Source organism: Neolamprologus multifasciatus, chromosome 20, assembly GCF_963576455.1.
Source record: "Neolamprologus multifasciatus chromosome 20, fNeoMul1.2, whole genome shotgun sequence".
NCBI lineage: Eukaryota > Metazoa > Chordata > Actinopteri > Cichliformes > Cichlidae > Neolamprologus > Neolamprologus multifasciatus.
The window spans coordinates 34,392,481-34,410,287 of record NC_140458.1 but is presented as its reverse complement, the minus strand read 5'-3'; the positions used below and the strand labels follow the sequence as shown (position 1 = coordinate 34,410,287).

The window sequence follows — 17,807 nt, the reverse complement described above, 5'->3', positions numbered from 1 at the left end:
TACCCTTTAATACTATTTATTTATATTTATTAATTCATTTTGTTAAAATAAAAGAGGTCAGAAGCACAACAAGAGGTTAGTTCGTTTTTTGTTTTTTTCTTTTCTTTACAAAAGAATTCTTAGATGAGTATAATTTTCCAATTACGAGTGTGGGCTTAAATATAAATAGATTGAATCGCATAATTTTTAACTACACATTATAAAATCCCCTAACACTTACTCCTTGGCATTGCATTGTGATGTATTTGCGTCCACAATGTTCCATATATCCACTGAAGCTTATTTGAACCGTGTATAAGTGAGCAAATAAAAAGCAACAGACTTAATAATTTAGCTGCCTAACGCTGAAATTCGGCAGCTAAATTATTCAAGTCCCGGGTCATGTTATGGTGTATTTACTACTGTTAATTACTTTGAAATTACGTCTAATATTGCAGTAAACTTGCAATAAATGCATTTTTTAAAGAAACAATATGTTGAAAATCATTCTGTTCTCAATTTGAAAAATTCAGATCCGGTTAAAAAAGGAGGGTGAGGGGGGAATGAAACCGAGAGAAGGGTGAGGTCGAATTTCATGTTTCAATGTTTTGAAAAAGAGGGTTTAAATTTCTGTTGAGGGCTAATATGATAGAGCAAGTACTGGTATTTTACCCCGTTAACAGCACGTTCAGAGACACACATTAGTGTACTGTTTGATACTTATCGCAGTTTAGTCCTACTTGAGTGTGTTACTCAGATTTCACGTTGTCTGCTCACGTCCTCTGTCTGTTCCAACCCGTCATCATGAAAACCAGCTGGACTGCCGAAGAGAGATGTTACCTGTTACCTGCACTTGGCCTCCCCCGTTCGCTTTGATTTCAGCGCTCTGGTGCTTTTCCGGCGGATTGTCTGGACACAAGATTCACGCAACACCTTGCAAATGTATGGCCTCTGACAGATAAAGCCTCCCTCAAGCTCTGCCATTACTTTGTTTGATTATTAACATAGCACGTCAAATGTTTGCTCATCTCATCTCTCAAACAGCAATCAGTCATCCCGAGATTCATTAAGGAAAGCTTCGTGTCCTCCCCGAAGAGAGGAAGTTTCTTATTAAGAGGATGAATCAAATACGACTCAGGCTTTGGAGAGTAGGCCTGCTGTGAATGGGATTCGCTGTCTTTCCTTAAAAGGTAAAGGGATACATCCGCAAACGCGTGTCTGGCGCTTTTTTAATCGAACAGTTCTGAAAGTTTAAATTGGGAAAACTTTATTTAGGAGGCTTCTGCACTATCTTCCCTCCTGCCGAAGCACTTTTTGGGTGCACAGGCTGAAAATCGAGGCATCATCAAATCATCAGTTTTGAATTATTCAGAGGGCTTTTCTGTTGCACGTTATCTACTTATTGTTGTCCGTGCATAAAAACAGGGGTTCATATTGAACTCTTTGCAGTGTGTAAAAAAGAAAATACTACCCTGCATATTTTCACTTCACCCATGTCTGCATTGCATTTGTTTTATGTACACGGAGAAAGGGTGGTGATGATGTTTGTTCTACCAACAGAGTGCGCAGTCTTAATAAAACCAGAAATGATAGTGAGCCATCTTGTTTATTCGTGATTTTACATCAACAATGGCGGGGACACACAATTCCGTCTTTCACAGGAGAAACACCAGAAAACGAGCATATTGTTAACATCAATATATAACAAGACGTACATAAAGATTATATTCAGTGCAAAACAACTACGCTATATCACCAGCACATTAAAATAAAAATTCCCTTACTTTAAAATCGTTGTAATTGTAGCTGTTGTTATCATACACAGTACATGTGCGTTATAGGCAGTTTTAGTTGTTGGGGAAATAGCTTGCGATCAAATCAGAGCGATGCCATAAATGTGGAATATAAATTCTGCAAAGGCAAAGCTCTGAGTTTTTAGGTAGTGCTGTGGTACAATCTCAAAAGTGTTTACTTGGCTTTGAGCTAAGTGTCTTCCCAAGACTCGCAAATTGTCTTCAACAAGTGTATACTGTTTGTTGGGTAAATGCTACATACATAACTTAATAATATAAGGTCGATATAGAACACTTTAAAATTAAAACCATATGAAATCTCTATATTCAGAAATCTCTATTGCAATTTCCCCAGGTTTAGGTAGCATCAAAGGATTCCAAACGATTGCATTTCCCTGGTAATCCTAGAGAAAGATGTCTGAGGAGCTAATGGCTGTCACATGAAAACGAGTAAAACAGTAACAGTAACAATTATAATAATAAAACTTGTGGTTTATACAGAGGCTGCTAGCCAATGCAACTGTTGCGATGATGTTTTAACACGTACTACTAAGTTATAGGCCTACATTTTTTTTTACAATTTCAGAAAGGCTACTTTGAAGTGATGTCTTTTTTTTTTAATGTAGGCTATAATCTATTTACAACACAGGTCGGCGTTGGTCATGTTTTGATCTTATTTGGCTACGTTTTTGATACAATTATTATTAAAAGCAAATTTGTAAAAAATAGCTAAGCCATTTTCCATCCAACATGCGTTTTAATTTACCCTCCCTTATTTTTTAAAACAATGGCCAGAGTTCTATGGAGAAAAAAACGCTACAAGCGTTTGTAGCTTCTACAGAAAAATCCAAACGGTAATGCGCATCATGTTAGGATAAACGAAAGAATGGAGAATTTTGTCTATTTATGACAGCAATATTGGTGGGATTCCTGATCCCTCTTGACAAAATAGAAGGGTGGTCATAAAGTTGACGCTCTCTGCCTCCTTGTGACTCTTCGTCTGTTTATGGGACCTCTCCTTTATTTCCTCTTTTTCACCCATATAACCATAAAAGGACCATAAAATCACTCCTTGGTCTCTTCTTTCTCTTCCGCTTCTTTCTCTTCTGCCTCTTCCCCTTCACCGTCCTCGTTCCCCTCTTCTTCGGCCTCGGCTTCGGCCTCTCCTCTTTGACCCGGAAACTTGTCTTTGTTGTTCTCTTTTTTCCACTTCATCCTTCTGTTCTGAAACCAAATTTTCACCTGTCGCTCGGTGAGGCTCAGGGCGTGAGACACCTCGATCCTTCTCTTACGGGTCAGGTAAGGGTTGAACAGAAACTCCTTCTCCAGTTCAAGAGTTTGGTAGCGACTGTAGGTTTGCCTCCCATTCCGTCTTCCTGGGGCTTGAAATATGAAATAAAGCCAGAGGTTAACAGGGCTCACCACGATTTCCCCATAAAGACATTCAGATGGCTGATAATTCTTTCTGAATTTACTCATTTCCTCTGCACAATCACTAACCCATTTCAGCTCTCACACATGCCAGATCACACACAATGAAAAGAAAGAGCGAGTAGATGTCTTCTTGCAGTGTTAAGCTGGGTAAGTTAGATTTTCCATTAGCAGGAACATATATCAGTGTACACACATACCACCCACAATAGAGTCCGTAGTTTGCTTGGGATCTGTAAATAAATGTCTTCAAAGTAATAATAATTTACACACATGTCTGCTTCATTTACAGTTCATTCTGCAGGTCTGATGCAACTTTACAGCCACATCCCCCAAGAGTTAGTGGAGTAGGATATAGTATTATTACTTTGAAGTTCAATTTTTAATCAGTACATGAAGGTAAAATTGCCCTAGATCCCCCATCAATTTAATGATGTTAAAACTCTACAAATAAAATCTATATTCTCCTCCATGTCAGATTGGGAGGGGGTGTTTACAGAAACTACAGTTTCCTCTTGCAGCAGAGCCCATATAAACTTGACTGACATTTTCATTCATACTCATACAGGAGGACAATAACTAGGCAGGTAAAAGTATGAGAAGACAGATAAAGTTGGGGACAATATTGGGATGCATGTCTCTGAGCAGAAATGAAAAATGAAGCGCACACCTGTGTGCAGCTAAAGTAGCCTTATAGCCTGGACAGAGAGATCCATGAATGGAAGGGGTAATATCTACAAAGCCCTTCTGATTATGGCTGTATGTGTCTGAGCCTACAGTGGGCCTGTGGGTCAAATTACCCCCAAAACTCTAAAACCCGGATTCTGGATAATCGTGCTATGTTGTGTTTTAGCTACCCCCCTGTCACTCTGCATGCTGCTAGTGTAGTGTAGTGCATGGTATTATCGTATTTTAGACTATGACTTATCCATCCATTCTCATAGCACTATTAGGGTTTGTGAAATATCTTATGTGAACGATAATTGACTTCAAAGAGCGTGTCATGTGGCTGTAATCAGCAATTCAGCGTTTAAAGGCACTTTGGAAAGCAACCATTCAGCCCTGTATGGGCATGTGCTGCAGAGTAACAGCAGCCTGCACTTCAGGTTCTATGTGCCCCATCATGTTCTCTCACTTATTTCGTTTTATAGTTTAGAGACATACTCTTGTACACCCTACGTATTTAGCACACATGCACAATCACACACATACATACACACACACACAGACAGGCGGATACACAGTGACACGCGCGCACCACACGGCAACACTGAAAGAATAGGAAAAATTTGTATGATTCTGACCGTGGGGTCTCATCCAAGGAAACATAAGACTGGGAGAGGAGTTTTGATTTAAGTGGCCTTGTCCTTCTCCGGGGTTAGAGCTGCTCGACGATTTACAGTCTGGGTATTGCGCTAGGCTTGCGTCTTGTTGGGTACCATAAAGCGTTTGCCTCGGAAGGGCTTCATATCCATAAAATTTCGTTGCGTCTCCGTGGCAAGCCAAAGCGCAGGGGTTTTGCTGGTATCCGGGGTTGGAGATCCCCGTGGTCCCGTGGTGAAAAAAGTCCTGCACATGATGGGATGGGTGCTGAAAGCCCGGTGCGGCTGCTCCGGGTCCGTAAACTAGCGTGTGGCTGCGGGCAACGCTTTGTGGAAACCTGCAGTCGTAGTAAGTTGGCTCCAGTGACTCGCTGCCTTTGTATTTAGAAAAAAGAGGGTTAACAAAATAGGAGCTCATGTTTAGTTAGCATCAAGCAGACGGGCTCTCTCGCAGTAGAATATCTCCTTTAGGATGATGGCAGCCTTTTGTTTAGGGTCCCAACTCGCACAGCGCACACAAGCAGACAAACCGGAACTAGGAGAAACGCTGCCCCTTTGGACAATCTACGGCAGCTCACTCTCTCTGAGCCGTTCCTCTCATCGGATTTCTCCTCGCAGTCGTGAGTGGGTTTTTTTTCCAGGTTTTGCAGTCTCAAACCCGGCTCATGGCATGTGCTTTGGATGTATGTTAGCTAAGGTTACAGCTGGCTCGCTCGACCGGCACAGTCACAGGCGCTGCTCTTTTCTTTCTTTTTCCTTTTTTTAGATTCCCACCCAACCACCCCCACCACAGGCTCCCTCACCCTCCTCCAACCTCACTCCCCCCCCCACCCCTTCATCTTTCCATGACCGGTCAGACGTGGGCCCTACGTATATCCACCTTGAGAAAGGCTTCACTAATCATAACCAACAATCTAAGAGGCTGTAAATATGATCAATGTTAAGTTTATCACACAAAAAAACCTTTCTTACAAGCTGAACAATTCAGTTGTGAAATGGTTACGATATAAAGACGATGAAGCATGATACATTTCCTGTGTAGTCTGAATTTATAGTTTTGCTTCTTTGTATGGGGGTTATGAGGTGTTTAAAGCAGGGAGGATTTCCCCCCTTTCTAAGCGGATTAAGCTGCTGTGATGAGGTATTTTTATTTTGTATTTTTTTTTTTCTATCATGCCCTGAAGGTTATATACAAGTTCCCAGAAAACAGTTGGCCTTTCTTTGGCTCCACTGGGTCGGGATGATATTTGGGAGATTATCAACAGCATTAAAACGGTATTAAAAATAAAAACAACACAGATGCGGAGCTATTCAGTCCCCCGAGCAAAACACCGAATTGAAGACAAAACATTCCTCGATGCAAAACCGTGTAGAGGCCAAGGCGACAGATTTCCACCAGGCGCTCCAAAGCACCGATGCACGCAAATATAAACACGACCTATGAATGCTATAGGTGCCATTTACTGACCCCGTAAAACCGACGAGGATGGGCAGTAAATCTCACACGGGGGAGTTCATAAAATTGAACATTGAATGTTTAGGTGCAATCAACTCGCACGATTCCCAGCTCAGTACTCGCGTGGTCTCTATGCCTGTGTGGGTTTTTGTGGGGCTACTGACGGTTTCTACACATCATCGTAAAATATGAAAGGCGCACTGGACGAATTTATAGACCTTTCACACTCTATAAATATGCAGATTGCCAATCACTTGTTGGAGAATTTGAATTGTTGGTACAGACGTTACAACCGACACGGACTGAGGACTAAAATGGTACAGGTAGCCCTTTCTTTACTGGACATATTATTATTATTATTATTATTATTATTATTATTATTATTATTATTATTATTATTATTATTATTATTGATGCAGCGGTTTATGCTTTTGTTGATTTTGTTATCGATGTGTTGCTTTGTTGCCATTTATTTATTGCACTGATTTTATGTTACAGATGTTTAAAAACTGCTAATAAAGTCATCTCTGGTTGAATGTGATTTTCGGCTCTTTATTAATTGTGGATTTTTTTAAATTTTAAAAAATAAATTGTCTCAGTCTGGTTTGAATTTACAGCTTGAAAAGCAGAGGCAGCAAAAATATAAAAACACACAGATTATGCATTATTATGTACTATGCTTAATTACGTTTTTGTAAAAGGCTATGAACATGTACTGCATGTTATATATTTTGCGTTTTTAGAATTGAGCACACAACTACCACCCACAAAACAGCCGTATTAACTCATAAATTCACAGACAATGAAAGAAGCTACAAAAAAACAGTAAATAACAAAAGCATAATCTTTTTTTCTGAAGTGAAAAAAGAAAACTATATTTGCACAGATTGTTTGGCCAGCACAACAACCAGCTGGCTGCATTCCGGATTGCTGTTCTGTGGCCTATTACACAAAATGTGGTTGGTGGCCATATCTGTCATTTTGTCATCGATAGGTTACTCTTCACTCTTCAGCCAAGCCACAGAGCTGTAAAAAAGCTCTTCAACGCAGACACACTCCTCAAAACGTGGACCTACAGCGTCATCTAGTGTCGAAATGTGTCATTAAACCTGAATAACTCAACCAATCAGCGGCAACTGCTATGTGACCAGAAAGGGTTGAATGTATAGAGGATGTGTGCATCCTGTATTTTTCTTTAAATAAAGTTAAAGCAGTTAATTACTGTGGAATCTATAAAACACGCGCCTTCTGTCTTCGTCTTGCTTGTCTGTAGACTTGAAATAGTTGCTGTGCTGTCGTTTCCTGTCGTGGCAGCTGATCACTTTTATACAAGAGATAATAGCGCTCTGCAGCACTCACATTTATGCACAATGGTTATTGACTTTTCCCATCTAATTGTAGACTAATAGACGACTCATATGATGAAGTGCAGGGGGTTTTGCGGCTGGCCCAGTCAGGCAAAAGTCCCCAGAACAGTGCGCATGCTTCTCCTTTGAACGAGTCCACCACCAGCGTCCATTAAAACCATAAAGTAATTTAGCCCAGACGTCTAGCCAGTTAGTCGAGTTTGCTTTGTTGGTCTGCATTTGAGACAAACAGCCGAGCTCCAACAGGGGCTGTAAAACTGGCATTTTTGTCCAAGCAGAGCGGAAATGCACTGGATTGGGCTTTGAAATTACAGCATCCTGCCCGTATTGTTTGCCACCACAAAAAGGCAATTTAGGTCTATCCCAGGAAACAAATGCGAGACATGGGAAACTGTCTCTCGCTTAAAACGAAACTTTTCAAATCTGGTCTCAGATTTTCTGATCGCCAATGAGCCTGGCCATGCAATTAACATTTAGTTAGAAATTGTGTTTAATTGCCTAAGTGGTCAATGTTTTCTTTTAGTACTCTTTCGGAAACTGCACAAATGTGGTTGATGGGCTACTTTCAACTCATATAGGGCATTGACCTAATAAAGAAATAAATATGGTAAAAACCTCGTGCATTCATCTCTGTCCCTATAAGAATATTCTATGAACAATTTAAAAAGGATCACATATTTTAAGCCAGCATTTAAAATGTTTTGGTACATTTTAAAACCTTAAAGAGACGTGCTTTTGGGAGAAATTTATAAAAAAAAAAAAATTACTATGTATTTGGTTATTGATATAAAACATAATTAATTCTGCGTTGAGAGCTTTTTTCAGGTCTACTTACTCTCCTAAAATGGATAACGTATAAAACGGTATGAATGGGAATGTTTGCGACTAAGAAGCTGTAATTAAGACACAAGTGCAAAGCGATGCCAAGCAAAATTAAAACAATGTTGTCCCAGTAAAGCCTTAAATAGGCTACGCCAAACTTTCTATATCGCCATTATTTGTAATAGCAGAGCTCATTTAGGCCTTTAATGTAATGGGGGCACACTCAGCGGCCAAAACAGTGCGTACTAAAAAAATGTGAAGGAATTTTTATTAATAAATCAACCGTCTTTTGCGTCATGTAGTTTCGGTTGGGTACGTTTTCCGGTTGTTTTGAATTTCAGAATTTTTTGTATCCATTTACTTATTTTCTAGTGCGGGGTAAGACTGTTTTGGATCCCCCTGTACAGCCGTGTAGTCTGCTAAACCCGATCGCAAATACACAGTCTGCAAAGCCACAATAAACACAGAAAACAAGAGCTTGGGATTATGGTTATATTTGCAGAGGTCTATATCTACACTCTATAATTAAACTCGTAGGCTACAGTCAAAAAAAGGAGAAAGAAAATGTGCACAAATACAGCTACAACTATCACAAAAATACAAGACAGACATGTCGACCGCAGATGTTGCTGTACAAAATACTACACCTGCACAACAGCGTACAAAGAAAATAAACATGAAAGAAAACATTCACAGCATAAATTATGGTTTTTGTGAAATTCAAAGGAATTCAAGTATTCTCTTTCTCCGGACAGTTTAAGCGTATCCAAACTGCGCTTCTTTCATTTCTTTTACAAAACCACATATCTCGAAGTGAAAGCAGAGTCTAATTCTCTCCTTAGAAGTTTTCCGTTTTCTTTCTTTTTTTTCCTATTTAAACGCTCGACACATAAATGTACACTAAAAAATAATATTCGGCATCAAACAGTCTGGAAGTTAAGGTTAATACAAAAAACAAAAATCCAACAAAAGTGATAAATATAAGGAGGAGAGGGGCGCTTGTCGTGTGTTTTGGTACATCTGTGCTGTCCATTAGACTAGTGGTTATTGTTGGTTGTTTTGTCACTGTAGTCCACATTATTGGTCTTTGCTGTCGGTCTTTTCTTTGTTCATCTTCTTCATCTTCATTCTCCGGTTCTGAAACCAGATTTTGACCTGCCTCTCAGTCAGATTCAGCACTCTGGCGACCTCGTATCGGCGGTCTCTTGTAAGGTACATATTGAACAGAAACTCCTTTTCCAGTTCGAGAGTCTGGTACTTTGTGTAAGGACATCGCTTCTTCCTTGTGGAGCGGGCGTGTATCCAATTTGCCACAGGGTTATCTGCAAATACAAACAGCAACAATAATAAAGACAGAATAACAATGCAAAGCTAAATTGTGAAACAGATGACATCAGCATTAACTGTTCGGCCTTTTAAAAAATAAAATGAATGAGCCCCTGGATTTATAGGAAATCTGTGGACTCATCAGAAAGTGCAACAAACTGAAAACAGTGCCAAGGCACACACAAGTTTGGGTGTACGTCGTTAAAGCTAAACTGCCAGTTAACATTTTAAGGAAAGATTCTCAGTCTTACACTTTCCAAGCCTCCACTGATTTGCTTCCTTGTCCCCTTAACTTGTGAGTAACACCGTCGTAAAATACTCAATGCGCTTATTCACTTTATTGGCCCATAAAATGGCCCGTGGTTCAAGCCTTTACAGGTCCGTGGTGAAAGTCCTCGAGTATGTCCCTACATTCCTCAAGTTGTCTGGAAAAAAGAGTCATGTGAATTTGTTTTGGACCCAGAGAAAAGAGCAGATAGTCATATGCATCCATGCACATGTATGTAATCTTTTCACTATGTGAGAAACGTTTTTATTTCCTTTTATTCCATGTGGGGGTCAAACAGAGCCAGAATGTGGCTTTTCCACACAGGAAGGGCCCATCTAACAATACAGGACTTCAATTCGGCTTACAGGGTTTGCTGTGCCATCTTTAATAGCACGGGGTCAACATAAAGTCGTAACAATGCACCATATGACGAATATGGATTCTTAAGTGAGTTTAGGCCGTTCACTTTAGAACACCTTTCGTGTGTTTTAAGCTTATGCAACATCCTCCCAAATTCAACGTCTTCCTGTAGGTTTGAGTCCATGTTAACGACCCCGTCTGGTTTTATTGCCCCAATATTAGCCCAGAAGCATTTGTCTTTTATAGTTCCTAAAGCTTGTTCCCTATAGCAAGGGGCGATTCAGAGCTGAGCTGAAAGGAAGAATGTAGCAGTTTATAATTTTACTTTTAAGCAGGACGTTCAAATGGCTCTGAGCAAAAGCATATTTAAAGCTATCCCAAAAACAAAACACCCACCGGGCTGTACAAAGATCGTATAGGCGCTTGAACTTACTCGGATCTAGCTCCGGTTTCTCATCTTTATGTTTTCCTGAAGCCATGAGCTCCGACTCAGGAGAGGGGAGATTCTGCTGCGTCTTGTCTCGCGTGTCAGTGGATGAGCAGTACAGATAATCCGTGTAGGTCCGTCCGCTGGAGCCGAGACACTCGCCGGCTCTGTGTTCTTGAAATGCATCGGGCTTCAGCCCGTAGTGCCTGTTGTTCCCCGGATAGCCATGGAAAGGCACGGCGCCTGATATCGGCTCCAGCCATGACCGCACATATCTCGAGTCTGTGCCTAAGTGAGGTTGGTGACTGTATGGATGGTAAACCACTGATGACTGGGAGTGTACAGGGGCCCAGGAGGTGGAGAAGACGGGTGGCTTGGGTGCGAAGCTGCAGGAAGGATAGTCAGCACACTCCGGTACTAGCGACGTCGGACGAGGACCGGCTGGGTGCGAACCGGGCGCCGAAAAACGAGTTGCAGTAAGGACATCGTCGTTTTCATGGTTGATCAAGGAGTCCACATAATAATTACTTATGGGACCCGTGGTCGACATGTCGAAGCTTCACCGACTCTTTTACATGCATCCGATTATTATATGGAGTGTATGTGTACTTTTTTTTTATCTAGCCATAGAACAATCAAGGCAGGTAATTATTTCTCAACGCTTCCCTGGCTGCTATTGGCTGCCTCACCAACACGTGATTATATTTACCCCCACAAAAATTGTACAGTGGATCAATGCGCCACTTATCTTGGGATACCAGTGCACATAAATCGGATTAAAGAATATAATCTTTTACTATTTTTCCTCGGAGGCACAGAGGCCATTTCAAAAACTATGTTCTTCCATGAAGAAAATACGCATTTGTAGTTCTAGTAGTGGATCTACCTCTAGTCGCACAACAGACCTGCGCACATTACGTCTGAGAGCAAGGCACTATTTGATGGTGTAATCAATCTTTGTCTGGCAAAATCTACCGTAGCGCCATGCTGTTGCAAGGGATAGTATTACAGCAAAGTGTTTACCGAATCGTTTACTCTTATATCTTTATCAAACAACGCTTTAAAGCACGTTTGATAAAGCGGAGGTGTTAGAGTTTCCTGCGGCATGATGTTTATCTCTTATTTAGGAGAAAAGCCTCCACGGTGGCTAGATATAGCTGGATTGGATACTGGAGAGACTGAATCAAAAATACGAGGATGTAGCATACGCCAGTAATAAAGTTTGCACTGTTTTAACGAGGATACAGCAAACATTTCCTAAATGGGATCTGCAGAGATAGGAGAGGAGGGGATTCAGATTCTTGACAAGCAGCCCACCACGGCGCGCTATATTCGGCTAGTGACCGTTCATGTTTTTATGCCCATCAATAAATTTTAACGAGGACCATTTGATTGTTCATAAACGTGTCGTTAATAAGACTGCATCCGAGTTCCTCGCTCAACATTAAACCGGCACCACCAACACCACCACCACTATGAGCCTCTGAAACAATTCATATGAAACCAGAAGGGCCGAAGACAGCAGAGCGGACTTTGGAAGCAGAAGAGGTAAAATGGTTCATTAAAAGGCTAACTGTGAAAGCTTTAATGACAGGGGTAATGTTACTGTTGTATCCAGTGGCATGAGTCTGCTGTTTTTGCCCTGCAATGCACACGGGTAGCTTGTCAGTTAGCAGGCAGTGAAACAAGAATTGATTCTTAAATAGAGATGCAGAGACACAGCAAATAGAAGAGGATCAACTATACGGTGATACAGGAACAACTAAAGTAGCCACCGGCGTCATACACAAGAAAATATAATGCATTTGCGCAGGGTGGATGAGGTAGATAATATAGATGATGAATTATTAATTCCTAAAAGCTGCACACGTTCCAATGTGTGTGTGTGTGTGTGTGTGTGTGTGTGTGTGTGTGTGTGTGTTTATATTTTGACCATATGTTGTATTTGGACTATTTAATCTGTTTTATGTTGTATTTATTCTTTTATGTGCAACTGCAGGTTTAATGTTTCAGATAATATCGTTTCTGCTGTGGACTAGTTGTTTATAAAAGGAATTGAACTGGCAAAAAAAAAGGTTAACTGATTGCAACCTTTAAGACAAGAAATCCATTTTGGGACGTGCAAAGCTGACAGTTATGTGCAAACGACAAAATATGTGGTGTGGAAGAACAAGTCACACTTCACTGTGGCAAACATTATCTCAAACTGGGCTAAAATACAGTTTCATGCACTGAAATATACGAAATAAGAGCTTAACAACAAAGAAAGAAAGAAAAAAGAGCGAAAATAATGATTGTAATAAAATGATAATTATCCCAATTTGCAACATCTGTAGCGTTGGCGTTTAAAAACGAGCCTTTGTCAGCGCCAGGCTGAGGAATAAACGATGTCGGTAATTATCCGAGATCAGCTAGAGTCAAAATACAGTTTTACATTTGTTGATTAACCGACACGATATTCAACATTTTGGCTTCGTGGTGTAAAACAACGTGCATCAAATCATATACGCAGTAGGAAGTCCTACGTTTGTCCTCGCTGCTGAGTTCAGATTCAACCATGAAATTTAAAAGCCCAGACGGCGGACCTTAACCCGGATAACTCCAAACGGTGTCCTGGTGTGTGCTGATGAATGCGCAGCTCTGAGCCTAGTTATTGTTCAACCACAGGTTAATCCAGACAAAGAAATTTACCAAATGTGCTAATCAGTTATTTTATTCATTTGTTTTTCTGGAGGTTTAACATTTGCAGTCTGCTGATTTCAGATATTCCGAGTATAATGAAATAGTACTCAATGAGCAATTATTACAATCTGATCGTAAAGACGGGTTCGAATATATCCTGTATCGATGTCTGCAACAATGCACTAATATCATTTTTATTGTTTTGAAGTGTGCTTTTGTTTCCGTGTGTGTCATTAATGAAAAGTAACTTCTGTTCAATTATCTCCCATCATCCATTTCACTCTTGTATCCGTCTTATTTTGCTATAAATAAAAAGTATTTTTTATATAAACCATTTGTTGTTTGTCGTTTCTTTTTTCTTTTTATGAATGTCTGTCCTTAATCTCTATTCTTCCAGGGCACAACTACACTTGCAGCTGAACCAGCTGATAATATACTGTCGCAGAAAATCCCCTTTTGTTGCATGACCAAACACTGTCCTATTTGTTGAACACGTGCACTCAAAAATCAGCACATCAAGAGTGAAACTTGACAAATCAGAAGTATACGGGTAAAAGTTTAACTGGAGAAAAATACAGAACCGTCTGTTCGGCTTGTTTATGGGATTTGTAGTCGTCTGTGGCACATTTGGTTTTATAGCTGAGGTTTCAAAAAATCTCATATTGGTCTAATAACGATTTGTAATCTATGCAATATATGACACTGTCTATCCACAGACTCTGTGAGATCACAGCGAGTCTACATTTTCATTTTACTACAGTCGTTTGTCCTTCTGACATGCAAAATAATTTATCCAAAAAACGGCTTCTTGAATCAATGATGACAATAGACTAACTATAACTCCGCCAACCTATACGTGCGTCAGATTCTGACATGTATCACTTACACACATTTCCCATGGACAAAAATACACACAAATACAGGTGTTGTTGCAATTTTCAAAAGGCCTATTTGTGCCGCATGAACCAAAGCGTGTGTTTGCGCGACTGCGGTGCACTGATGCTTCTTATTAATACGGACTCACGGGCATGTAATCAGTGTTTGCTCCGTCAAAATAATCTTCGCGCCCGCGCTTTTAATTCAGCATCCACCTTTCACTGTAAAAATGATTGTAGATGAATACAGCAACATGCTTCTCGTGATAATATTAGAATGGGAACTTCAGCTAAGATCATTAGTACACTTGCATGAAAATCGCCGTGCGTGCAGATTGCGAATTTCTCTGTAAGTGTATCTTTATAAACCCGCAATGCTACTCAAGCTGATATTACACCCTATGCTTATTCAGATAAACTGACTCATCTTGATTGTCAGGTGAGTCAGAACTCTGTATCCGAGTCTGCTTTTATCAGCAGAACCAGTCCGGGGGAGATAATAAACATGGATACGAGGTGTGCGTTGGAACATGACTTTCTTTTATTAGACGTGTCCGTTTAGAGCCAGAATGGAAGCGCATTATTTTTCCTGTTTAGAGCAAAGATACTGAAAGTAATTATTCTGTCAAATGAATGGTAAGAGCAAGATAACTACTGCAAAATTGACAAGACATCACAAGACATCACAAGTTCTCCCTCACACACGCGCGCGCACGCACGCACACACACACACACACACAAAATAAACGCGTCTCATTTCTCTTTTCCAAAATTAGTTAGTCACGTTCAAATACGACATCTAGGCTGTGTTATGTGTTTAAACTACACATAAAGATAATTCAAAGAAACGTTAACACAATGTGTTCATAACGCCCCAAACGCTGAATATTAAGGACCACAGAGTTGCACTATGATCTACTGAAAGGCCAAAAGCTACAATAACAAAATATATATCTGTATTTCTCCTCCTGTATCGGATGGAAATCCCCCGATAACCGCTGCACGCCAGTGTTTCAGAGAATCAATATCTGACATTCTTATTCTAATAAATTAGCTTTAAAAATGTCTTTCAAACGCATTTTGTGTCAAAACAGCCCGTAAAGTGATCGGTTCTGAAGCTGATCAATTACAGTGCTGGTGAGCAGGCCTGTGACACTTTGAATTTTTCGCGCAGTTAATATATAAAACAGCGTAAGTCTCTTTCTCTCTCGCTCCCCCTTTTTCTAAGGCCACGATTGTCACTTATTTACAGAAAAATTCTATTCTTATTGAGGCTTTCCTTTATAATCCATCCTGAGGCTGGAAAGCGTTCTCAGTTCTTAAATGTCATTCAACAAATCCAAAAAAGGCGCATTTTAAGAGTCATTCCTGCACCGCACAAATTGGCAATGGAGCAGTCTTCACATTTTCCATTCCAAAGAAAGAAGAATAACGCCCCTTCTGAATTCATACCCTAATCAATCTTCTTGGTAAAAATAAAATAAAATAAATTTCAAAGTGCTAATTTTTCCTCTCTATCATAAAATAAACATAATGAATGTGGAAAATGACAGTAGAAAAAAGGTAAAGGGGGAAACAAAGAAAGAAAGAAAAGCTGTTGGCATATTTGGTTCATGTCTGATCATGCCAGTAGCAGTGAGACATCTTGAGCTGTCCCAAAGGAAGCGGCGGTGTAAAGGCTTCATTTCCTGTGCGCAACTACAAAGTGGAATAAATTACTTTATGTGTATATGGTTTTAGGGTGAATCTGTGCAGCTCTCGGGGCTGTTTTCGGCGCTGTAAAGTCTTTGTCAGTGGTGCATTCCAAGAGAGACACTCATTCACTGAGCTGAATGAAAGTGACTTTGGATTCCAGACTGTCTCTTCCACTGGTGCTACCGCTACAAGGAGGGGGCTGAGAAAACAAGGGGAGATAGTGACTAGCATAAACACTGGACTGCCTTTCCAAAGTAAAAAGTGCTTGCAGAATAAGCAGCTCTTTCATCAATAAGTTATTGTGTTTCATTGACCGCTGACGTAAGCTAAAACCCCTTTCCTGACAGATATCTAGTCATTTTTAAGAGTTTCTTTTCTATTTTCCTTCTCCCATTAATTTTAACTATAATAAAACAATGTTTATTACAAGACATAAAGTTTTTCCAACTATCTGTGACCGTCAGTGAGTTTGGATTAAAACATAAATTTCATTCATTTCTAAATTCACGCTAGAAATGAATGCTTACTCTGATAATTTAATTAATTTAAGTGCCATTAGTCCAAAAATTGACACTGAAAGTGTTGCGGGTCGACTCCAATAAAGATATAATGTGTGCCCATTATGTTTTGGAAACTTGGCCACAACACATAACAGATGAAACAGTGTAAAGCCCAGGAGATTCTTCCGCATAGTGGTCCGTGGAAAGACAAAATAAAGTTTCAAACATTTAAGTAGAACCAGAGGAAACACAACTGAAAGACATAAAAGACCCACGTTCTTTAATGCACCCAAACACACAAAGATTTTTGTAGGAATTTGTACTAAAAATGTAACATTTTGAATCAATGCAAAATGTGGCTAATGGAGCGATTGTTGTTTGTGTGTATTCTAATGTTTTCTAGTAAACAGTCATCAGTAGCTATTGCTGGAAATGACAAAGTAGCTTTTTGTGTTGACGTTAGGGAGCCTATCACTGCAAAACTTCCCAGCAAATTGGAAGTTGGAACTGAACGGCCTTTTGGGTTTAAACACGTAAAAGAAGTTGTGCATTAGCAGAAGAAAGAGCTCAGATGAAGTCATAGTGTCATCTGTGCTAAGTGTCATTAGCATAAATTTCCTGTACACATTTCTCTGATAATTTAATTAGTTAAGTCCGCGACATATCCAGCCACCCATGTATCCATGTCTCTTTCTATCTCATCATAAAACAGCTGAAACAACGAAACCTAAACGGACAGCCAGTGATGACAGATGCACCACTACGCAGTCTAAAACTTTACCCCATGTTGTTTACAACCTATTCTCCTTCTGAGAGCCTCTGGGAGGTTTTACAGCCCACCACAAAAATAACAGCAAAGAAAGAAAACGTCTCTGTCCAAGGTATTGCAACTCAGTTCATTTACAATGCCATTTGCGGGGACCTGTGTGACTATAGGGGGTAATTCGGCGGAAATTGTGCCCTTGATGAAGACGAACTGACGTAATCAAGGCAGTTTCTTGTTGCCGAGCCAGGAAGCCAACCCCAACAACATGAAACTACCTAAACCACGCTTCAGCTTCGCGCAAAGGGGTTTACAAAAAATATCCATGGAAAGGACAATGCATGAAAAGGCAAGTGGGGATTAACACTATCCAGCACTAAGAGAAAAGGCGAGTATGAAACACACTGTGGTCTGCAATCATGCTGCTTTTTACGCTGCCTGTGACACATTAGATGTGCCATGACTTTTAATTGTATAGTCTCAAAAACCGCATCCATGTAATTTTGCTACTCTTCTAAATTCATAAATATTATTGTGTCAGCGCAGCGTAAATTTAGTCCATTCGTTAAGTAAACATAGCTTAAAAATGCAGTCCAGCAAATCTCCAGAGCTAATCCAAAAAACAAACAAACAAACAAAAAACAATCAGCCACCAGCATCGTGATTCGAGAAAGAAACTAAGTAGCAATCAGCAGCACGCTGAAACAACTTCATTCAAACTAGGGACGCGAGCAGGCGTGC

General features: G+C 40.1%; 2 protein-coding genes across 2 annotated transcripts; both read right to left on the bottom strand.

Moving 5' to 3' along the window:
* Positions 1 to 1,569: 1,569 nt before the first annotated feature.
* hoxc8a (homeobox C8a) lies at positions 1,570 to 5,341 on the bottom strand. Its single transcript, XM_085145788.1, has 2 exons — positions 4,508 to 5,341; positions 1,570 to 3,154 (listed from the first exon to the last, which is right to left on the bottom strand). Exons 1-2 carry the CDS (start codon positions 4,941 to 4,943, stop codon positions 2,838 to 2,840), a joined length of 753 nt encoding a protein of 250 aa, XP_085001914.1. The 5' UTR covers positions 4,944 to 5,341; the 3' UTR covers positions 1,570 to 2,837.
* Positions 5,342 to 5,357: 16 nt separating this feature from the next.
* Positions 5,358 to 13,712, bottom strand: hoxc9a (homeobox C9a). Its single transcript, XM_085145787.1, has 2 exons — positions 10,558 to 13,712; positions 5,358 to 9,492 (listed from the first exon to the last, which is right to left on the bottom strand). Exons 1-2 carry the CDS (start codon positions 11,099 to 11,101, stop codon positions 9,248 to 9,250), a joined length of 789 nt encoding a protein of 262 aa, XP_085001913.1. The 5' UTR covers positions 11,102 to 13,712; the 3' UTR covers positions 5,358 to 9,247.
* Between the last annotated feature and the right edge of the window lie 4,095 nt (positions 13,713 to 17,807).

Bases quoted from the DNA above. Each gene is read 5' to 3' on its own strand.
- hoxc8a (XM_085145788.1), bottom strand. From the start codon at position 4,943: ATGAGCTCCTATTTTGTTAACCCTCTTTTTTCTAAATACAAAGGCAGC. The intron at 3,155-4,507 runs GTCAGAATCATA...TCATATTTCAAG, and splicing joins TCCTTGGATGAGACCCCACG to CCCCAGGAAGACGGAATGGG.
- hoxc9a (XM_085145787.1), bottom strand. From the start codon at position 11,101: ATGTCGACCACGGGTCCCATAAGTAATTATTATGTGGACTCCTTGATC. The intron at 9,493-10,557 runs GTAAGTTCAAGC...TTGTATTTGCAG, and splicing joins GAAACCGGAGCTAGATCCGA to ATAACCCTGTGGCAAATTGG.